The 22,676-nt window shown below is 44.0% G+C and overlaps 4 protein-coding genes across 12 annotated transcripts in view; 3 read left to right on the forward strand and 1 right to left on the reverse strand.

Annotated features, from left to right (window-relative positions):
- LOC118513057 (protein alan shepard) overlaps window positions 1–22,676 on the forward strand; it is a 191,341-nt gene that overhangs the window by 13,470 nt on the left and 155,195 nt on the right. The window contains exon 1 of one of the 9 annotated variants that reach the window (XM_036058390.1): window positions 13,100–13,227. The exons of the other annotated variants lie outside the window; for them this stretch is intronic. Coding sequence (XP_035914283.1) covers window positions 13,183–13,227 — 45 coding nt within the window. The 5' untranslated portion in view covers window positions 13,100–13,182. Of the gene's footprint in view, window positions 1–13,099; window positions 13,228–22,676 lie in introns of those variants that run through there. 9 annotated transcript variants of the gene reach the window in all.
- On the forward strand, window positions 93–837 carry LOC118513061 (adult-specific cuticular protein ACP-20-like). Its single transcript, XM_036058410.1, has 2 exons — window positions 93–304; window positions 376–837. The coding sequence occupies exons 1-2, from the start codon at window positions 191–193 to the stop codon at window positions 754–756; spliced, it is 495 nt and encodes a 164-aa protein (XP_035914303.1). The 5' UTR covers window positions 93–190; the 3' UTR covers window positions 757–837.
- On the reverse strand, window positions 2,022–2,826 carry LOC118513060 (cuticle protein 19-like). Its single transcript, XM_036058409.1, has 2 exons — window positions 2,606–2,826; window positions 2,022–2,524 (listed from the first exon to the last, which is right to left on the reverse strand). The coding sequence occupies exons 1-2, from the start codon at window positions 2,735–2,737 to the stop codon at window positions 2,132–2,134; spliced, it is 525 nt and encodes a 174-aa protein (XP_035914302.1). The 5' UTR covers window positions 2,738–2,826; the 3' UTR covers window positions 2,022–2,131.
- Window positions 3,577–4,393, forward strand: LOC118513059 (cuticle protein 19-like). Its single transcript, XM_036058408.1, has 2 exons — window positions 3,577–3,829; window positions 3,910–4,393. The coding sequence occupies exons 1-2, from the start codon at window positions 3,656–3,658 to the stop codon at window positions 4,312–4,314; spliced, it is 579 nt and encodes a 192-aa protein (XP_035914301.1). The 5' UTR covers window positions 3,577–3,655; the 3' UTR covers window positions 4,315–4,393.

Consider the following 22,676-nt stretch of genomic DNA (forward strand, 5'->3'; position numbering starts at 1 on the left):
ACGACCTTGGATACAGTTATGGAAATGTAAATCGTTAAAAGGAATGCTCTATCACAAAAAAGACGAATCGTTATGAAGCTGGTGATTGAATAAGCTCGTATAAATAGGCAAGAATTTGACCACAAACGGTATCAGTTTCAATTGAGCATTCCTGTAGTGCAGCACACATCCATTCCAAAACATCACAACCATGTGCAAGCTAGCGTTGGTCGTCCTGGCATTGGCTGGTGCTGCCTTAGCCTACGAACATCACGGATTCGTCAGCGAAGTCAAGCACATCCCGTACAAATACTACGGTGGAGAGGTATTTGTTGTTGAACGTTGGTGGTTTAGGAGAATTTAAATCGATGAAAACTTAATTTATTCCATTATCAGGAGGGTGGTATTGGAGGTGGAATCGGAGGTGGAATCGGCGGAGGACTCGAGGGTGGCTACGAGGGCAAGGACTACTATGCCTACCCGAAGTACAAGTTCGAGTACGGAGTTAAGGACTACCATACCGGCGATCACAAGAGCCAGTGGGAAGTTCGGGACGGTGATGTCGTGAAGGGAGAGTACACTCTGGATGAGCCGGACGGTTCCACCCGCATCGTGAAGTACCACGCCGATAGCAAGAACGGATTCGAGGCTGTCGTCAAGAACATCGGCAAGGGTGGACTGGAGCAGGAAAGTGGATCGATCGGCGGAGGACAGGGTGGAATTGGTGGAGGATATGGACATGGTTATAGCTACAGCAAGCTGAAGAAGTTCAACTAAATGAACCAGGTTGAAAGGTTAATGAAGAAGCGGCACTGGAAGAGTAGTCTAATGTACAGGAAATAAATAATATGCAAGCAATAACACTTCTTTAGACTTATTAATTAAGGCTACTTCTTGGTAGTTTATCATATGGCTCAGCTGAACATTTTTCGTCAGAATGCTCGGAATATGCTTATTGGATTACCAAGAATTTGGAACTGTTTTAAACGCATTAGGTTCTGTCTTACGGTTTTACTGCTTGCCAAAGTTGATCACATGACACCAATCTTAAACATGGATGTTGCTGTGTAATTGTGAGGTTTTATAGATCAACGCCACTTTCTTCTCTTCAATGGCACTACGACTTGCTGGTTGGATTTGCATACTTTTTAGCTGGAATTCTTGGATTTCTTGGCTTGAAGATTTCCTTGAGTTTATTTTAGCAGTAGCTGAATAACTATTCAGCTGATTTCCCATAGCCTTGCATACGGGAGACAACCCGGATGGGATATTCGATACCTGCCTTGTGAAGTCTGGCGCAATTACCGTCTTGGGCAACGGATCACTCTATTGCGCTATTTGCAGAAATAACGGAACAGTAACTTCTTCTTATTTCTTGTTTGATATACTTCTAAGACAATTATCTTTTTTATTTGAAGTTACGTACTACTGAACTTCAGGACATCAGGAGCAACCAGAGAGCGAATTTTCTGGTAGAAGTGTAAAATATGACAAGCATTCGCATCGTTTTCGCTTTAAAGGTTATTTGGACTACTATACTATACTATGTGACCGACCCAACTAGATAAAAGTTCTCTGGGAAACCATTGAGGGTCATTGACTGGAATAACTACTACTCAAGTACGTCGAAGTTATGATATTTTCTTGAAACCATCAGACGCTCCTCTCTCTCTCTAATTAAAGGCTGTCCCATCACATTCAGTTTAAATCGCAACCAAAACAAGAATCCATCCGCAGTATTTTCAGCACAATTGAACACCCAGTCGTCTGTAAAAAGGTCTCTCGCAAATTCTTCTAATACACGTCAGAGACAAAGTTTTCTTCACAGTTTCTTCAGAAACAGGAGCTTTCTTGTGTCCAAAATATTTTTGGGTGAAATAATGCTGTCCCTTTAGTATGCCGGGGGAGCTCATTATACGGATGGGTTGAATCGAATTAGCAAACATATGTTCTCGTTGCTTAAAAGCTTGGGGTTTGGCCACGAGTTTAGGATTTCAGAAGTCTTGTCGTACTCCTTTAAAGAAAGCATCAAAGCCAGAATGTTTCAATTTCATAGAAACTGTATTATTTCATTTGCTGTTTGTTTACATTCAATTTCTGTACATCCATTATTCCGTTAATACTTCGTGGACAGTTCATCAAGATAGTAGATTTAGTTGAACTTCTTCAGCTTGCTGTAGCTGTAGCCGTATCCTCCATAACCACCGCCGAATCCTCCCTGTCCACCACCGATCGAGCCACCCTCCTGCTGCAGACCTCCTTTGCCGATGTTCTTGACGATGGCCTCGAATCCGTTCTTGCTATCGGCGTGGTACTTCACGATACGGGTGGAACCGTCCGGCTCATCCAGAGTGTACTCTCCCTTCACGACATCACCGTCCCGGACTTCCCACTGGCTCTTGTGATCACCGGTGTGGTAGTCCTTAACTCCGTACTCGAACTTGTACTTCGGGTAGGCATAGTAGTCCTTGCCCTCGTAGCCACCCTCGAGTCCTCCGCCGATACCACCTCCAATGCCGCCTCCGATGCCACCCTCAAATCCTCCCTGCACAAAAACAAGAGCCAAACTTATAAGTCTTAAGAAATTCGAGAGACCGTATTGTTTTATCGGTTGTATTTATTTTACCTGTCCGCCGCCGATACCGCCACCGCCAAAGTACTTGTACGGGATGTGCTTGACTTCGCTGACGAATCCGTGATGCTCGTAGGCTAGTGTAGCTCCCAGAAGGGCCAACAAAGCAAAGGATAGCTTGAACATTTTGAAAACTAGAAAGGATGGGCGAACTGCTCGGTATGCCTTCGCTGTACTTTTCCACTGTAGCACTGTGGGCTGACTGATGATGTTGAGTTTGCACTCGTGGGTTTAAATACTAAAACAACCCCCTACAGCTAGTTTTGTGTGGAGGTGAAAACACTGCGATGGTGCTCCTACTTGTTGTTAATCCGCCTGTTTTGGTAGAACCCTTTTTTGTTTGCTAATTTCTGCTACTACTCCACTTAAGTCGATAAGCACGCAAAACGGACCAACTGTCATGGGAAGATGTGTGGCGTGGAGCACGAACTCTTAGCTAATCGTACCACATGATCGATGGGTCGCTGCTCCTTCCAATGGCACGCCAAAGACCCGCCCATCGATTGAGACAGAAGTGTGGTGTGTGCATAAATTAACAAAAAAAGGAAACCTCCAACATAGAACGCACAAACACTTGACTTTCTAGCGTGGGTTTATTGCAAAGGACCGGCAAAAAGTGCATCCAATAAACAACAAACATCGATCGCGTTTGTACAGGGGAGGTTTATACATCTTTTTTCCCTCTGCACTACGCCCTACCGAAAGGTGTTGCACCGTTGTACCTCATAATCGTGTGAAAATTCATGAGATTGGGCGTACAGCGGCACGCGGAACCGGTCATCCGCGGAGAACCTTGAGTAAATCGATGGAGAAATTGGTGTTGTTTGTCCAAACCAAATGGACTCCGTGGTGCATCCTCGGATGCATGCATACATTAAGCTTTCGAGAATGTTTAGCCCTAGACGGTGCCTACCATGGTGGTGGGGTTAAACGGATGATTGTGGTATAAAAGGGCAGCTAACGCCTAGATTAAGCATCAGTCACACACAGTTGTCCTACAGTGGTGAAGGAAGTGCAATCGCAAAAACTAGCAAATTTTTGAAAATGATTAAGTTTTCCGTGGTGGTTCTGGCACTTGCCGGTGTCTGTCTAGCCTACGAACATCATGGCTTCGTGAGCGAAGTGAAGCACATCCCGTACAAGTACTACGGTGGTGGCGGTGAAATTGGCGGAGGTATTGGCGGTGGAATTGGCGGTGGTTTCGGCGGTGGCGAAGAGGTATGTGGTTTGGGAAATGGGTCGTCAATTTTCAGAACTCGCATACCTATTGATGAATCGTTCCTTTTTTCTGTGGATAGGGTGGATTTGAGGGTGGCATTGGAGGCGGTATTGGAGGTGGAATTGGAGGAGGACTCGAGGGTGGATACGAGGGTAAGGACTACTATGCCTACCCGAAGTACAAGTTCGAGTACGGAGTTAAGGACTACCATACCGGTGATCACAAGAGCCAGTGGGAAGTCCGGGACGGTGATGTCGTGAAGGGAGAGTACACTCTGGATGAGCCGGACGGTTCCACCCGTATCGTGAAGTACCACGCTGATAGCAAGAACGGATTTGAGGCCATCGTCAAGAACATCGGCAAGGGTGGACTGGAGCAGGAGAGTGGCTCGATCGGCGGTGGACAGGGTGGAATTGGTGGAGGAATTGGCGGTGGTTATGGAGGATACGGCTACAGCTACAGCAAGCTGAAGAAGTTCAACTAAATCTAACGATGCATGCCTGTGTTTTCCCACGTACAAAATGGTTCCTAGCAAATAAAGCAATTGTCTGAGTATTCAAAAATTTGCAACGAAAAAGTTCAAGGTTAAGGTGGTTGGTCGGTCGGTGTGTTCGGATGGGCCTAGTAGTTGTTCATGGGCCGGGGGAAGCTAAAGACCGGTTCGTATGAAATTGCTCCTCGGTGAAGCGTGGCGGAGGTTTCGCAGGTGCGAAACGCATGGCTGATTTCTGCTGGGTTTCAGTGCCAACTTTGGGGCGTTATGTACCTCCTGCCGGAGTGGGAGGGGTTGATGTATAGGGTTAGATAAATATCGCTGAGATTCGCTTCTGGCTTCCGAAGTGTGTGCGAAAATGGCAACCATTGTTGGTTCGAGCATTCTGGTCAGTATGAAATGTTTTGATGAACAGTCGAAGTTAAATGGTAGCTGATTGGGGAGATGTGCTAGTTTGCTTTGAAGTAGCAAATCTTGCCTTGATTAACACATTTGCATGAACGTGCAGCTCATCTGTTTGTCGATAAGAAGGGGTTTGTTTCTCATCATGAATGTTTTGGTTATTTCAGAACGCATGACACATCAGTTTTGGTTGGAAGTTTTATTGTTAGGCCTAGTAGTGAGGTGACTAAGCGTAGCGCTTAGTAATACGTCTAAGGATGATATGCCTTTCGGGGATGATAAGGGTGATACGTATTTTGGGAATAATGATGGACGAGAGAACCAGCAACTGTTTTCAAGGGGAACTTCAAGACAGGTTGCCTTTCCTATTCGTGACTTGGGTAGTTACTTCGGGATCCAGGACTTTGTATGGTTCAGTGAGTATATCAATGTGCGACTTCATCCGCACATATAGCCGCAAGTCGAGTAATTCGAGCAGGATAGAACTGCAAGTTTTTCTACAGAACTCTAACCTTAAAGGATACCAATCAACTCCAAGGATATCTAGGATATCTACATTAAAATAATGTCTAATGAGTTACGTTATCGAGGGTGTACTCAGAGTCTGATTTAACGGTTCGATGGCAAGACTCTATCCTAATTTTAATGTCTACTCATTAATAGCTCTTCGAACTGAGCTCCCAGTTGAAGCCTACAGCTTTAACTCACATTTCAAATTACCATTTCTTCGAGCACCGGTAAACCCCCACATTTGTGTCGTTTCTTATTTTCATATGGTAAGTGAATCAAAACAAAGTCTCCTGACGAAACATAACCTACTCCGCTCGTGCCGTACGTCTCGTGAAGGGATCTGATTCGCCCACATGTTCTGATTTTGCCCCGAAATTCCACCAAACACCCGATGCTGTGTTTTTGGTAAACTTTTTCTACCCCAACAGCTGGCCGAGGTGATTTAGGGCGATTTTGGAGCGGTGTTTCTGTTCTCCGCCTGCGTCAAGACCACCGACATCGGTTTAATACACTGCTTCACCCCAAGAACTCTGGAGACCCGTCTCGTACGCCTCGGATATGGTTCCTTCCGTAGCCAAGTGGAAATAAATGTGCTCCTCACTATGACAACTCTAATGTATGCGTAAATAAACAAAAATCCACCGCTCGCTCGATGTTTGCAGTGTTGGTGAGGTGTTTTTTGCTCGCTATACGGGGGTAGTTTTGCGAAAAAAAAAACACGGAGGGCTGTAGACGTGCGGTGTTGTGTACGTTTTCTTTCCATTACCACGTTTGTTCGCAAACACCAACACCTTTGCATTGGCATTGGATGTAGTGCTCTATTTTTTCTTGCCAATCTAACGCACACGTACAACCGAATCTCCGGTCCTCTTATAATAGAATAAGAGCTCTCGCGATCGTGATTCTTCTTTATCATACACGCGAATTAAATCGCGAGAGAGGAGACCAACGAGCAAATATTGCCAAGAATATTTCGCAACATATGTGAGCAAGAGGGGGATGATGAAGGAAGTCAAGGGTTGCCTCGGCGCCATGTAAAAGCGTTGTGCGGGACGGTGTATTGTTTGCTTGTGCATCCGAAACGAGCAGCAAAATTGGCCACACCAACACATCCACGGCCCGTTCTTCGCTTCGTAAGACGCTCAACGTCAAGAATGCGCTCTTGCGGTGCGTGTGCGGGTTGGTATTGGCCGGTTGGATCGGTTCCCAGTCGCAAAAAAAAAGAAACCCCCGTGACATCGGGGCTATTATTTTATCCGCACGAGATGCTATCGAACCGGGCCGCCGACGCCACTTGCAGAACGTTCGTAATCCATTCAACCTTGAACGCGGGTTGGGTGAGGTGGTGCAGTGGCAGCAGAACAGAAGGCACTTGCAGCAGAACCCCGGGGGAGCAGAGAACCGAAAGGAGCAGTTAGATTTTCACCTGTCAAAATTCGTGGCCACAGTTTTTTGGCTGCGAATGAAACGCCGAAGCGGAATGTAGACACATAAAGAAGCAATGTTTTCGTGTGGTCCAATGGCGTTCGACGGTACGGTGTAAATAATCTACGAGGAGTTTGCAAGTTTGGAAAATGGTTGCGGTCACAGGCGAAGTGAAGTTGTTGGGAAACTGTTGCCAACTTTTCTGACGTCTTTTTATGATGCTTTTGGTTTGGTAGAAGAAGGGATTGTTGGCGATAAGGTAAGGCTTCACTCCAGACTTCAGACATACACCACGGGAGGTGCTTTATTGAGGGAACCTTTAAACTCCACACCACACGAGCAAGTGTGTTGGTCCAGCCAGAAGTTTACGGTCGTCTTCCCACCCCGTCCAAAATGGAATCGATAAACATCTTGATCTGATTGTCCCCAGCGTGTGGTGTGGACCTGTGTGGAGGATGGAAGATGGATGTGATTTCATTGTAACATTTGATGCTGGAAAATGGCACCCAAGTAAGAAAGAAACGGGAATCCTGATAGGAGAACTGGAGCTGATATCTCCCACTCTTTCTCCACAACGACACAACTGATTACGTCATTATGGGAATTATGTCGACATCAATTTCTTGACAGGGGTGAGATGTAGTAGCAGTAGCAGCGGTGTAGCTTGCATCTATACTTCTTGGAGAAGGATAAACGATGTTTGTTTTTATTCCACGTGGTGTTGTTGGCAAATGAAAACCATGTTCCCAACACCTCGACAAGAATCCAGAAAGTACAGCTCAGGAAGATGGTGTGAAGTTTATCTCGTTGGATGAATTCCTCGTTCTTAGTAGCCTTACAAGTGGGAAGAGAATGCTGCAGAGCAACGGCAATAGCCACCGTGCCAATAGCCGTGAGGTAACAAGTACTTGAAATGATTTGATTTTATCTTTCGATCATCAATTACACAAATGGACAGTTCGTTATACAGAACGGTTCGAGTGTAACGTGATGTAACATCACACTGGAACAGTTGTCCGTATCCCCGTTTTGTTCCACAGCAGCAGTGGTAAGACAATCGTTAACACCGGGACTATCCACCAGGAGCGCACCTAGATAACGAGTCGAGTTTTGTTTACCGCAAAACTACTTGCAGTAAATTACCTCGAAACAGAAAACGAACCACCTGCACCAAATGAAGGAAAAAACAGGAATAAAGCTTGGAGGAACTCTGAACATACTCCCATTTGTCCGGATGTCCGGATTGGGGTTGGGAATGTCTGTAGGTGTTTGGGTTTTTAATTCAATCGCACCTCGATGTGGGCAGGAAACGAGCTAACCCTTTTTTTGTTGTTGCTCCGCCCAACTCACACCGGAACACCACCGGAAGTCCCCTGGAAGCTGGAAACCAATTCAATCCAACTGATGAGTCCTGGTGTACCTCCGGTGTTGCTATGGCAGCTTGTTGTTCTTCCTCCTTCTGGAGCTTCAGTAAGTAAGCTCACAGTGCACACAGTTTTACAGTGTCAAACCAGGTTGGAGAACCATTTGTCCCTCGAGGGGTGGACGCCAGCGCAATCCAGCAAGCGATGTGACTTCGTTGCGTACACAGCAACAGTATGTCCTGTTGTCACAGCCAGCCAGCCACATAACTTCTCACTTTTAATCGAATCAATGTGTAATGTCACACCCACTCACAAGTGGACAACCCCACCGCTCCCGGATGCAACGGCAGGCCGGTTGGGTGCGAGACTGCTGGAAGGTTTCGAGCTGGTGCTGGTGTTTTGTGGTTTTCCTTGTCGTGTAACCTTTCTCTTCCTTCGTACTGTGGGTTTCCAGTTTGGCGGACGGTGGTATGTGTTTGTGCCCACAAGGAAAGCCGGAAAAGTGCAAAATTAGATTGCATCTGTTCCGATGGCGACACACGACCAGCAAAAGCGTTCGCGCTTTCTGCACGCAAAGGGTTGTGTATGGTGGAGCTGTATTGTACTGCTTCCGGGAGTGTTAAGTTGCTTTCTGAGAAGCTCAGTAAATCCTGGTGAGGAGGTGCCTTCAGGCTTGAAATGGTTAACCCTCTAACCTCGTTGTATTTAGACATTTGAAGTGGAAAAAAATGGATAAGGTATTTTGATAGTATAGTGACTTGCATAAACTCTCTTGATTTGGAAAATAAATGTAAAACAAATCTAATTGTCACGCTAGGCTCTAATACCACATACTTTTAAAACTTGTTCCCGAACTATTTCTTAGAAGATGCTGCTTTTGATGAAATTATTGGCAAAAAAAAAAGCTGGTCGGAAATTGTGCACTATCTTAGCATCAGCTTAGTTCCTGCGGGCGAGTTTTTCCCGCCGCACAGTACGGTGCGGGAAAGTGCGATGAAAATGGGACACGTTTTCATGCAAGCTCATGGTACGAAACTTCTGCCCTGCCAAAGTGTGCACCCGGTAATGGGTGTTGAAGTGGTTTTTGAACAAAATTTTCACCTTCTTTCGGTGCGGTTTTTCCGTTAAAGTTGGTGTCACACTTAGAAGATAAGCTGCTTCGTTATTTTCGACGATTTATAAAGTGTTATCGTTTGTGTTATAGTTTTCTTTTTAGTTTTTTTTTAAATTTTTTAGTGCTATAATTTTGCTATAATTTATAATCTGTTTATTAATTACTTTTTGTTTTTTAATTAATTTTTTTTATTATTTTAGTTCATATGTATTTTATTAATTATGTTTTTATTCGGTTTAAATGCTACTACTTGTGGGCTTAGCATGATATTTTTGTTCACTTTGTTTTCTTCTGTATTTCTTGTTTTAAGTCTTGAATTATTTTGTTTTTTTTTTTATTTTTCTCTTCTCCTTTTGGGGGTCAATTTATTCTTGTTTTGTTTTTTTTTTTTAACATGTGTTCATTACGTTCTTTGTGTTTTACTTCTGCTTTTAGATTACTTTTTTCGTTTGTATTACTTTTATATTCTATTTTATATTTTATTCCTTTTCTTTTTTGCCGAACGTTTTGAGCTTTAATTGTATCTTCGGACCGCCGAGCTTATGAAAAGACACGAAAGTTCCCTTCCAAACTCCTTAGGGTGATTGAACTTTATTATTGTTTTCCGTTTTTTATCCCCCTGCAGCTTAAAGTATTTTCGCAGTTTCGGTTTTCGGAGTTTCGAGCATCATCATCGTTACGCACCGTTGTTAATGGTGGTTGTAGATCGTTAATCTGATTTATTGCTGTACGTTTTTAAAAGCATTAATCTATCGCATTACAGCATAAAAGTGTGAAGCTGGTTGTATGCCGATGTGAGAAATGGAAGCAGAGCGTAGTTACAGCTCTAAAATATTCATTTTTGAACGCGCAATAATTGTTTTTTTCGGCACACCAGCACACCAACCGCTCGATTGTGCGTGGTTTCCGTGTGGGTGTGAACCGTTAAAGTGAACCATCGTAAGCAAACACTGCATTCCATCGGGTGGACCCGCCGAAGGGACGGTTTGTTATCAGCGCGCTAAGTGTACATTTCCACCCACTATATGTATATACGTATATTGTTATCGGTCTGGTGGAATGGGTCGCCGGTTTGGTATGGACATTGATTGAAGTTTATCTTTTCCACTGGGAGAGTCAGAGTACGTCTGTGGGTGTGTTGCGGTGTTGCTGTTGTTGTTGCCTGTCTTGGGGTGGCGTTAGTGGCGAGCGAAAGTCGTACGGTCCGTTTTGGAGCACAGGTGGCACCTACAGGGAAACGGTTCGTTGAAAGAAGGATGTTGAGGGATTAGATAGCTGGAGAATCCTTTTACCCATACTTCCGGGTTTGGTTGTGCGCGGGCGCCATCATGATTTTTGGAGACTGTACTGAAGGATACATTCTATGGGAGCAGGTTAACCGTGATTTTGAGATGTTTTCGAAATGTGTTCAGAGAATCTGGAATATTTTCCCAAGATTTAAAGTTAACAAGAACTACTATTAAGAATAATTTCTAACCGACTTAGAATCACGCATTATTCAGACAAAACTCGCACCGCCATCCACGTGAGAGCAAGCATGCATACGTAGCTGTATGTGTTGGTTTGTGATAAACGTCATCGCGGCGCTCAGCTTCAGAGTGACAGCTGTCTGTGAGCACTGGGAAGCTGTCAGATGTTTCTGTACGTACGGTGAGTTGATGCTGGCGCCACTCAGCACCACCGCGTGTTGTGGGTGTTTGAGCACCACGGAAACGCATTGGCTCGTGCATAGTTTTCCGCTTACTCACCCCGTCGGCGTTTTCCAACTCCTTCCCTGACTCTCTTTCCACTCTCCAGAACTTCTCGAACCGTTTGAATCATTCTCGCAATGCAACGCGTGTGCATGGTGCTGCTGCTCTTCAAATTGCAGCGATTCTCTCTTTCGCTCTCGTGCGCTCTCTTGACATTGGATTATTTCACCCTCACTTGCATCAACTTTATTCATGCCTATCATACACACACACCAGTGGCACTGGCGCTCACAATCGGAAGTAAAATGTTCGCGTGCCATTTTGGCATTTAGAAAAACCGGCCATTTAAGTGCATGTGTGTGTGTGTGTGTGTGTGTAGGAAGTGTAGGTGCGCCTTTTCGTATAAGAAGCTGAGAAGAGAGAGAATGTCTCTCGTTTTATCTGACTTATGCTGGTGTGCGATGTGTACGGCGCACGATCCAGCATGGGTGCCGACACCAACACAACGTTCCTCACTCCCGTGGAAAGCTGGAAAATGCTATCGCACTAGAGAGCAAACATTTCCTGCAACGGTAGTGGTGCGGTTGGGAAAATAATCAATAAATGGAAAAACTGTCCAGCCGCCTTTTGGGGAATGCCGCGTGCACGGTTCTCTCGCACCGGAAAGGTCGTGAGTTTTCCCTCTGCTCTCGCGCTCTCTATCTCCCGTGCTGCGTCTGTGGGAAACGCTCTCCGGTGCTATGCTCGCGTGTGCGATGATGATGGCTTGTGTGAAAATTGGCCGAAAAATTCACCGGCCGTCAGAAAGTGTCCCGATTCGGTTGCCGGTGGTGTAGTGTGTGCGTTGCGTCGTGTTATTTTTGCGTCCCAGCTCCCACTCCCCCTCATACTTCGCGTGTGTGTGCACAGGTGCCCCCTTACAATTCACCTTCACCGCCATCGGCGACTTTGAAAGTAAAGCTTTGAGTGTGTGTTGTATTTTTGTGATCATAATTAGCATTCTTATACCGCTTATCAGAACATAATTGCTTCTTCGAAAGACATTATGGGACATGCGTGGTCACGTGAACCTGTCTAGCATGGAATTTTCCAGCTGAGAATGTACTCGATTCATTCGATCGTCAATCAATAAGTGTTTCCGGTTTTGTGAAATTATTGGAAAGTTTGGGAAAATAAAAAAAAATAATTGAAAATCTACACACACACTCACACGGCGACAGCCACACGCATACCATTCCCTTTTTTTGCTAGGCGGTGTATAGGGGTGCTTGTCTGTGAAAAGTGGATTTCTTTTCCCTCTGGTGGCGGTGTAGTTTTCTTCACGCATGGGAATTTGTGCATTGAATTCCAGGAAGAAATTTTGTTTTCGAGCACTCAAAAAAGAAAAGGGGTTTTTTTTCTCAACCCATCACCTTCTAAAATTATGCTTCGTATTGTTTTTTTTTTGTTGTTGGTGTCGGTGTGTGTGGTTAAAGTGATGTGTGTTGAGACAAAAAAGAAATAGGAAAAAGCAGACTGCTGCAAGCCACGTGCACGTGAACGACGGTTGTATGTGTATGCGTGTGTAGAAGCGTTCTTATACGGGCGCAATGATCCAAAGTGTTTGTGATTGTGTGCGTGTATACAGAAGAAAATGAGTGCAAAAGATGCGTTCTTGCTAGCCGGCATGATAACATTGCACCAGAAATTTGAGGACAATTTTATATAATTTTTCCATGTGATGAGTTCAGGACTTTCTCCAAACTAGAATATTAAATCTATAAGAACATGATTGAAAAGTTTTGTGCAAGAAATATTTAAAATATCAGTTTGGCTGTTGAAGACGTTTTAACCGTTTTTTATTGATTTTATTTTATTTTATTTTCATATTTTCCACTGCAATTTCATGTGCACAACACGGTTAAAGTTCTTCAGCTGTCTGGTAAAATGCATTTCAATGGCAAAAGTGTATGTGTGATGTGCCTGTTCGAGGTGCAATTTTCATGAGTTTTATATCACGTCCAGAAATCGTTGGACTGATGCAAAATGAAATAAAATTAATTTAATTCAATTTAAAAAATATATATCTTACAGATTATCAATCTGTTTTCTTCCAAAACAGTTGTGAAAGTATTGCAGTTTGAGAGTTAAATCTCTTTCATTTTCTGGGCAATTAAAAAGTGTTTTGGACTTTGGTAAATATCCTGTTGGATTCAAAATATAAACGTGTAAATTTGTGGTGAATTGTGAGTCTTGTGTGGACCTCCCGTAATAAGTAAAATATAAGAAATTTAAAATTCCTTATTATAAAATTTAAAACATTAATCTTCCCAAAGAAGAAGAATACTTTCCGAGCAGAGTGCGTTAACGTGTAATGGTAGTACTGCTGGACGCGAATAACATTAATTACAAGATGATGGTAAGTTTTGTGGAAAATCTGGTTGGAAATCTCATCCCAAAAAATGATTCATATGCTTTCTATCGTTCCAATTTTGTATTCGGTACAAACACAATTGTAAACGTATTGTTTAACCCTCAAACACACACCTTCTATCGTGTTTTTATTGGCTTTGGCACGCTTCGTTGCACTTCCGTTAATAATAACTTCGGATCGAACACAGTGTTGAGATTATCGTCCAAACAACGCTACACCACTAGCCAAAAGGAACGTTGAACTTGATACTGTTTCTTCGCTTGAAATGCTATCTCTCTTGCTGTTTTCTTTAAGACGTTTGGATTTGCGATAGATAGACGACAAAAAAAGTGTAAGAAGAATGCGCTTCCGAAAACAACAATACACCAGCACACAGCACAAGACAACACAAAATCCGCACAACGGTACACTTTTGGTGATGGTTTTTCGTAGAATTTTCCCTATCGACCTCGCCTCGGCGATGAAAGTAAGCAGGGCCAACCACTTCCGGAAACGATTCTACCATCCATTTCTTCGTTTTACGCTGGCTTTTTTTTCCTATTCAAACCACTGGAAACAGAGAGCCAGTGTTTCTGTAAAAAATTTCGGGAAATGTATCTCTTGCTGTATCTCCCATCGAAATACTATTTTGTTATTGCGTTCCTGCCGTGTACTCCTGCGCACCACCATTGCCCGGGAGGTGTTCGGTGGAAAGCCGTATTTTTGTGATTGGTGGAGAAGTGAGAAATCCACAACAACTGCCCTTGGTGGTGGTGGGAGTTTTCACAAGCCTGGAGGAAAAATTCTTTTACGCTTTTTCTCCGTTGTTGCTGATCTGCTGTTTCTCGCTGCATAACGGCGCTGAACCGTCCCTTAACTTTGGCGTTGGGATGACATTTTTCCGGGGAAAGGAAAAATCGAGCGAAAAGATTTCCACCGTTCCACCAGGATGGAAGGTGGAGGTGGAGTGGCTGCCCGGGGGGATGGGCAAGGTGCGGGAGGCGGAAACTAAACTTTTAACAAGTTCCAGTACGAATTATTCTGCACCGGAATGCCGGATCGCGTGCCGGGTTTTTCTCTTTTTCTGTTTTCCTTTGCATTCGAAATCCTATTCGAGAAATCAAATTTGAATTCAGCGAATCGATCGGAGGAAGTTTGGGTTGTGTTTATTTTTTCTGCTTCTCAGCGTTGCGTTCGGTTGTTATGTACGGTATTTGTAAATTTGATTTAAATCTAGCCTGTGTCCTGAAAGGCCCTGAATGGTGGAGAAAGTATTGTGACAAACTGTAACTGGGCGAGCTGTGCGCTAGAGTCATTATGTGCAGGTTAGGTTGGTTAAAAGTTTGTTTAAATAGTCTGTAGAGGAACTTTCTTTTTCTAGAGGAACATCTTTTCTTGGCGTTAGAATTAAGTTTCAACTTCAATTCTTGGTGTGGGTTTTGTGTAATGGAAGTGATCGCATAATTCGAGACTTCAACCCAGATTACAGGACTATTTGATCGACCGAGAATTCTCGATAGCACTTTGTTCTAAAATATGCTATAAAATATTTTATAGCACCGTTAAGTACAACAGACACATTATACTGTTTACAGTGTTTATGTTGAGAACTTCACTGTGCCTTATTTTTATAGATTCAGAATGCTTATGCGGGGAAACGAAGAAGTAAAGAGCCTTTTTACTACCATTACCTTACAAAATGGTGGACCTCTTGAACTCGTGTCCTCGCGTGATGGATGCATGTTCGACATGTAGCGACACTAAGTCACCAGCAGCATGTATGAACGTCTCCTGCAAAGAGTTCCGACGTTGAACATCCAGAACGTGAAGTGAAAAGATTTTCCCAAATATCTTCTCCCATTGGCCCGCCGACCTTAGCGACGCCCTCTAGTGTGTTGAACGTTTCGGCGTCCAATGCCCAGTGGAAGACAAAGAAATGTGCTGCAGTGCTGATTCGTGCCGAGAGCAGGAAGCGAACAGCTTCCAGACACCGGCAGCGATCGTCAAACGGTGCAGCAACCAAACGACGTTTGGGGAATTCGCTTAAAACTTGATGATGGTGGTGGTATTTGATTGGAAATTTATGATGGCCGTCCTCCACCTTCCCATCTTATACGATGCACCAGCTGCATCGGTGGACGGTTCAGTGGAGTTCACTACGCGAGGTCATTGGAATCATTGATCCTTAATTCATCGTTCGTTTGGGAGATTTTGGAACTGTTCTCTAAATTGTATGTTTCCTAGCTCACCGGACTGGAGAATCCGATCCCGTAAAAAAATAGCGGGGTTTAAAATAACAAAAACAACAATTAATTACATTATGAAAAAGAGTCGTATCATGGAGGCGTAAACTTTGGGCCCCCGTACTGTTTGACACGAGCGTACCTCTCATCCAGCTTTAGAGAGCTTCCTGCAGTCGTGTCGTGTGCCGTGTTGGAAAATTCCTTCTAATTGCATCCTGCTGCTGCTGCCTGGGCTGTGAAAACTGAATCGAAAACCCTCACCGTTGTTGCGCTTTTGCAACGAAGTTTGGCGGAAGCAAAACTAATGTCAAGCATATGTGTCCGCCCCAACCAACGTGAAGGACCTGCATCCATCTGGTTTCGTGGGTATGAGTGTGTTGAGGGGCGGTAGGCAAACTTTTCCGGTCACCCCAATTAGTGTATTCAAATTTTTGGCTCCCAACCGTTGCGCACACCAAACACGCCGCTCTGCCAGAGTTTTAGAAAGTTGCATAAACTTAATTTTCTTTTCGCCCGAAACACAATTATAACAAAATTCGTGTGTACATAAATTTTCGGCTGTGTCGGGTCGGTACGAGGCGAGCCTCGTGTTCTCATTAGACCCAGCCAGCAAACACATAAAACAATTGCATCGACGAGCGACACATACACACACACACACGTACGTCCGGGGACCGCGATCCTGGTCGTTGAATCCCCCAGGTGCAAGGTTTGGCCCTGAATCTAAACAGAACCCCGCTGCTACACTTGTCGAATGAATAATCTATGCCTGGGACGTTTTGTTTTCCTTCCTTCTGTGTGTCTGTGTGCGTGAGTGTGTTTGTTGTGTTGTATCCCCGTACGTGGATAAGTTCTAGCCAGCCATGCGCGTGTTCTTTTGCGGCCCGCTTTGGTGGCTGTGCACTCCATCCAGGCACAGGGTATACTTTCTTTGCAACGATTCTCGCTGTGGAATACCCACCGGATAGACAAGGGGTTCTGCTGTCGGGCAAAGATACCACGGTTTATTTGTCAATGCAGCAGCCAACCCAGCACGGATCCTATCGTTGTGGCGCATATTTACAAGCGGCCTTGCGCCCTCGTACAGCATTTTTCCGCCCAGGACGTCAACGGGCGACGAGATAGAGCTAATAGAAGTCGGCAGTAGGGAATGCATATTGAAGGCAGAGGAATTGCATAATACATCATGCTCGGTTCGGTTCGACCGCTGGGACGGGATGGGACGATGCTCACGAACGTCGTTCGGTAGTAATACAAATGATGCTAATGTTGCACTCTGTCACCCGCTCTCCACGTAGTTGTCCACCATGACATCGTTTGCTGCTGCTGTGGTCCTCACAGTAGGTCCCGAGGTCAACAGTGGAACATCATCGTAGCAATGATGTTCGATCGAATTTCCACCGGGGGAATGATTATCTTCTCGCTGTTCCACAGCAGGGCGGCATCACCGGGTTGGGGCAGGTGTTCGTGGAATATTTCGTCCACCAAAAAAGCATTTTAATCGAACCGGTCCAGGCGGAAATATCGATTAAATTTAGCATTTTAAGATTTTCTTCACTTCTTGGCTGTTTCTCTAGTGATGTTTATCGATCGGAATACGGCCCCGGTTTTTGGAGCGGGCGAGTGATACGGAAAGCTGTGTTTTGGGAAAATTTAATACCATATCGCGCTCGGACTGAGTTTTGCCCACACTCGGAAGCGGCTCGCCGCTTCGACGATGCATTTTTGATGTTTCCAATCAAAATTACTGTTCATTATTAATCATCGTAACTGGAACGTACGCTGGTGTGGGATAAAGACAGTACCAGGCTAATATTGATGTTCGAATTCCTACCTGTCAGCTGGGTTAAAATTTCATCACCGATGAGAGCCATCACCTTTTCCGTCCATTTTTGGGGAAGATTTTTATCGAGGGTGACATTTGGGACGGTCTCGTCTAAGGGGACAGGTGATGAATGGCGAACGGTGGTGATTAAAGATGGAAAACCTCATCATGCAGCATAAGTTATGATGGTTGGAAAATTCATGTGGAAAATTGACCCGGATGTGTTTGAAGGGAAATTGTTAATTAATCACCATTTTTTATGCCCTCTTTCGAACGTGAGGTCAAGTGTTTTTTTTTGCTTGTGAATATGAATATTAGAATATTTTTTTGCCATGCAATGAACCTGCAATGAAAATGCAATCACTTTCGGGCACCGTATGGTGCGCCGGCACAATATCCCATAATAGTGGGGGCATACTATACCAAAATAGCAATAACTTTAACTGACCTCAGCTCTGGCTTTTCAACGCTTTGTTGTGCTGTTTGTTTGTTTTTCTTTTTTTGGGCGTACTCACTCGCCTGCCCCAGGATTAGCGTGTCTGTTTTTGTACTAATGCAAATTTGCGTTGAAATGCAAATCGTGCACATTCGGCAGTCGTTAGTTGTACTGGGTGTTTTTTTCTCCCAGCTGTGTGGCAGTGTAATATGGTTATCTATATTGCATTTTCCACCCATACACAGAGACCGCGCGTGTGGAAGTATCGGTAAAAATCATGCAAAAACAGATTGCTTCCTGGTTTTCGGGTCGGATTGCAACGGGGTGGTTGGTTAATGGTCCTGAAACTGTAAGGAAAATGTGAGTTATGTAAATGTGGAAATAAAAATTTTCCCCTAAACTGTCAGTGTAAAATGCGGAACGTTTACATGCTGGTACAAAAAAGATCTATCCATGCTCAGCAGTACACACGGAAAGAGTGTATTGAGATTGTATTTTGATAGTGAGAGCTTTAACATTAAAACACACTTTAAAACTATATAGTAGAATATAACAATAAGCTGTATATTATATTGGCAAGGGTGAGTAGGAAAACCTAAACTTGCTTATTTCGTCCTGCTGAGTTCGAGTCCGAAGAAAGACCTCTTTTTGAAAGGTCTTTTTTTCCCTCCATTCTCTGTTTTTTTTCTGTTATTAGTTCTGGTTTCTGTACTTACAGGAAAAATGACCTCCGCGCGCGGATGGGATTTGATCGCGGTTAATTCGTGTTAGCGAATGACGCCGCTGCCACAATACCATAGTGTCCAACCCGATCTATCGCTGTACTAAACGGCTATAAAAGCGTAGTTTGAAGTGACGAATTCTTCCTTGTTTTTGCACCGGCACCATTCCTCAATCGTATTTTCGTTAAAATGCGCGATAAAAATAAAGTTTCATTGCGGACTATTGATTTCAATGTTTCGATTATTTTTATTTCATTGCAACCGCAGATTATTTACGAATTTAAATTTATCGATTCGATGATTTGCTGTGATGCTTGCTCTAGGAAAAAAACGAACAAAACCCCCACAAAGAATTCCATGCTTCAACTGATTGCAAAATTATTATGCTAACGAAGTGCCGTGATGTGGGTTTGTGTCTGTGAACGGCGGTGGAAGTACGGAGACCATTATACGACCAACTGTTTGCATCCTGTGCCTTTTCTCGCTCTCTCTCTCTCTCTCTCTCTCTCTCTCTCTCTCTCTCTCGCTCCAATCGATACCATCGAAGGAGGATGACAGGGTTCGGAGGAAATACCACGGAAATGAGGGAAAGCTTAATTCATTTTTCCAAAAATATCCTCGCTTCGCTTGCGTCCCTTTTCTACCCCACCAGTCCGTGCCTCCCCCCCCCCCCTAGTTTATACGATTATTTAAAAAAAACATTACCTAGCTTCGTGTTTCAATAACTTTTAAGCTTTTTTTTGGTGTGTGTTCGTTTTGTTTGTTATTGATTCGGTTGAGCAGAAATAGTTACACGGTCACCTACCGCCGTCATTCATTGGACGTTCATATAAATTTGAGATGAAAGTAGTAAATTAATTGATGGGGAAATGGGACTTTTTTTGCGTGGGAAAGTTATGCAAAAGCACAGATTAAAAAATATTTATTTTTAGGGTAAAATGACCGGATGATATCGCTCATAGGGTACCTATTGGAAATGACTGTTCTAGTTTTTCCATGACCCTTTTGTTCGTGGAAACAACTTTAAAGTAACTTCGTGTGGTTCAGGTGCACCATGAAATGCGATACGCTCATACAAAAACATTATTGTGCACAACCTTTACCATAGCTTATGCACTTTCATCAATTTACTACCGGTCAATTGGTTTCAGTGTTTCCTGCCGAGAAGGTTCCGTTTACCAGCGCGCGAACACAACCAGGTAACCTCAACCAGGTAGATTCCGTTTACACGGCCAGGCTTTTTCGCTGGAAGAGAATTTTTGCCTCGTCTAAGCTGAACTGGTCGCGATTTGCAAAATCAAAATCCGCTTTTATCTACCCAACACCAAGGTAACGGTCGGAAAAGCGGCCATTGTTGTGGTGGAAAGTTGAGCCTTTCGTGTGTTTTTTGTTTTGCGTTTCCCGCTCTCAAACAACTGATGCACGCTGCTTTGCCATCCTGTCCTGGGTGGGCTAGTTGCTAGCTCGATACTTTTCTCGGTACTCCGACTTTTGGTTATATTTTTTTTTACTGCTGCTGCCTCTGCAAGCAGCCATTTTTCATTCACCGCCATTCATCAATTGTATTTGCACCATTTGACGTTGCACCGGGCCGAGTAGATGAGCGAGGTGTGTTATAGAAGGTAAAATGGAGGTTAGTTTGGTATTGGTTTTTAACCCTTCATTGGCAGGTGCATAGTGTGATAGAGGTGCTGGTCAAGCGAAGGATCCGTCCAGTGGCGTCAATGCACCAGGTGTTGGCGGCTGTTGTGTTCATCGCCGTGTGGTCGTCCTGTCGTTTGATCTTTGGCTGGTTCTGTCAACGGTTACGTTATGGTGGTTTCGACGGTTGTTGTCATGTGTTGCACGGAACGATGACGTATTGTGGAAGTTACAACACGTTCTCTGAGTTGGGATGGTCGCCCCCTTTTTTTCTGAACTGACAAAACTAATCTGTCCAGCGTACCGGCGAGCGTCTATGGGTATTTCCAGAGTAGTGGAAAAATTGGCTCGGATGGACGTGAAGTTTTCGTGAGCAGTGTTGGATGAACAATGGAAAAAAGTAGGAAGTTTTTGACTTTCGATGCGATGGGTGGGAAAAAGTGGGGAAAAATACAGCTTCCAGAACTTAACTATTCTCAACTATTTTTGGTGATAAGATGGGCTACTTCATTGGCAAAACAAACTGATAGAATACATTATCGTCGAACAAGCTTACGATTAAAATTGAAGACCTCCTCGTAAATATGAGATATCTCTCATCTTCCCAAGGAGTTAATGATTCAGATTCCTGAGATACTCGGAATCCAAAATCCTGAGATGACTGTACAACGTCTCGAATCTTGCTTTGGTTTCGACTTGCAGATAGATTTCACTGGGAAACCCTGTACTATTGCACCTTCATAAAATCGCCATTTGATTAACAAGTAATAAATGAAGAATTCACCTCCAGCTCGGCACAAATTGCTACAAATGCGCCACGCAATAAACGAACAATTGACATCATCAGGGATGAAGGTCAGGGCAGAGCACCGAGGAGCAGCACTTGCTTTTTTGCGTAAGCGATGGAGATTACAATTGTGTACGATCGAGTGGCTTTTCGTCGGAAAAAGCTTCCGATACACGGGCCGCTTACGATGGTAGTGATTTTTCTTGCTCCTTGCTACCGCATTTTTGTGTCCTTTTTTCCAAAGAGGGAGGATTATGGAAATTTAGCAAATGAAGCGTTGCGCCGCTTTGTCGAGAATGCGAACTTGTCGTCGCGAAATCCCATTTGGGTGACCTCATTTTCATTTCAATTTGGTAAGATATGCATGCGCTGCTGCTCTGCCTTCAAAGCATGCGAAATTGAAACGAGGGCCATTGCGGAGTAGTACGGTGCCCGGCAATCATGTAAAAATGTAAATGGTAAGAAAAATGCTAACCCCAAAGGGAGAACGAAGTGAGTGAAGATGGTGGAGGAATGGCACATAACAATGCTATCGATGAGAATGATTTTGTTTATTCGTTTCGTACTTTGGAAGGACAAAAAGAAGGATGAGGTGGAACAGTTTACTTCAACGTTTAGAGGGGAATAAAATTCTACGGATTTGATTTAAGGGAGAATGATCCTTTATGAAGAAAATTTTAAAGGTGGAAATGATCCATCGAGAGCCTTAATTCTTAAAATTTCTAGCACCAAAGCGTAATTTAAGTTTTGAGATGTGTAACAATTGGAAATGCAAACTCTGTCCATCCCTGTTTCCTGGAATCACAACATAACCTTGCGATGCTTGGAACATGCTTCCCAAGAACTCGGCAACTACCCATACGCTTGTCAGTCGCTTCTAGGTCTTCTCCCAGACACTGTCTAAGCAATAACATTCGGGCTCTGGTAGAGTAGCGTGCCGTGGCAACGGTGTTCTGCCAACTTTGTAGACTGCGACAACAATGGGATATTAATTCTAATTTACACCTCCCTAGCTCTCACAGCTCCCTAGTCCCCCCAAGAATCGATTCAAGTGGCCGCGCGACAGTCGTGTGTGCGGTGGCGGATGTTTTGGGCTTAATTGAATGATCGATCGATACACTTCGTCGAAGCGTCTGTTTGAGGGTACAAAATGTTCAATATTAGCTCTGACTGCTGCTGGTGGTGAATACTGGAGTTTGATTTAATATCGATTGTTAACGGACAAGCAGAACAGCAGGACGACTTGGCTACAAAGCTTCGGGGTTTGTCCGGTGTTCGTTCCAGTGGTTGGAGACATTGGGGATTGAGAATATTCTGATTGGAAGTTGAGGAGATTTACCAGGACTTAGGGCTCAGTCTAACAAAAATCAGCATCCAAATAGATGTGTCACTGTTGGTGAAGTAATTGTAGCTACTGAACGTTCAATCATTATAAAAATTATTCAGCTAAGCTACATTTGTGTGTTTTGAAGGTCCTCAAATATTGACCACAAATAGCGATCGGAAACACGTCGTCTTCCACTATTTCTGACATTCTACACTCGCTAGCGCACTCGTCCTTCTCGTCTCAGTAATCGCCATGTTCCGAGTGACGATTTGATTAATGGACTCCAAAACGTGTGCCAACTAGTGATTCTCCTCCACAGCTAGCAAACGATGAAGACTGATTGATCGATGTAGTCCGCGTTGATAAGCAGCAGCACCTCATTCTTCAGAATGAATTTGTCTTCCATTCCATTCCGTCTCTGTCTCTTCGCTTCTTCGAAACAAATCAATACTGCTCTGTGTGTGTGCTCTTGGT

The sequence above is a fragment of the Anopheles stephensi genome, chromosome 3 (assembly GCF_013141755.1).
Source record: "Anopheles stephensi strain Indian chromosome 3, UCI_ANSTEP_V1.0, whole genome shotgun sequence".
NCBI classification, from domain to species: domain Eukaryota; kingdom Metazoa; phylum Arthropoda; class Insecta; order Diptera; family Culicidae; genus Anopheles; species Anopheles stephensi.

Excerpts from the sequence above, each read along its gene's own strand:
- LOC118513061 (XM_036058410.1), top strand. The coding sequence starts at position 191 with ATGTGCAAGCTAGCGTTGGTCGTCCTGGCATTGGCTGGTGCTGCCTTA. Across the intron at positions 305-375 it reads ACAAATACTACGGTGGAGAG|GAGGGTGGTATTGGAGGTGG; the intron begins GTATTTGTTGTT and ends TTCCATTATCAG.
- LOC118513059 (XM_036058408.1), top strand. The coding sequence starts at position 3,656 with ATGATTAAGTTTTCCGTGGTGGTTCTGGCACTTGCCGGTGTCTGTCTA. Across the intron at positions 3,830-3,909 it reads GTTTCGGCGGTGGCGAAGAG|GGTGGATTTGAGGGTGGCAT; the intron begins GTATGTGGTTTG and ends TTCTGTGGATAG.
- LOC118513060 (XM_036058409.1), bottom strand. The coding sequence starts at position 2,737 with ATGTTCAAGCTATCCTTTGCTTTGTTGGCCCTTCTGGGAGCTACACTA. Across the intron at positions 2,525-2,605 it reads GCGGTATCGGCGGCGGACAG|GGAGGATTTGAGGGTGGCAT; the intron begins GTAAAATAAATA and ends GTTTTTGTGCAG.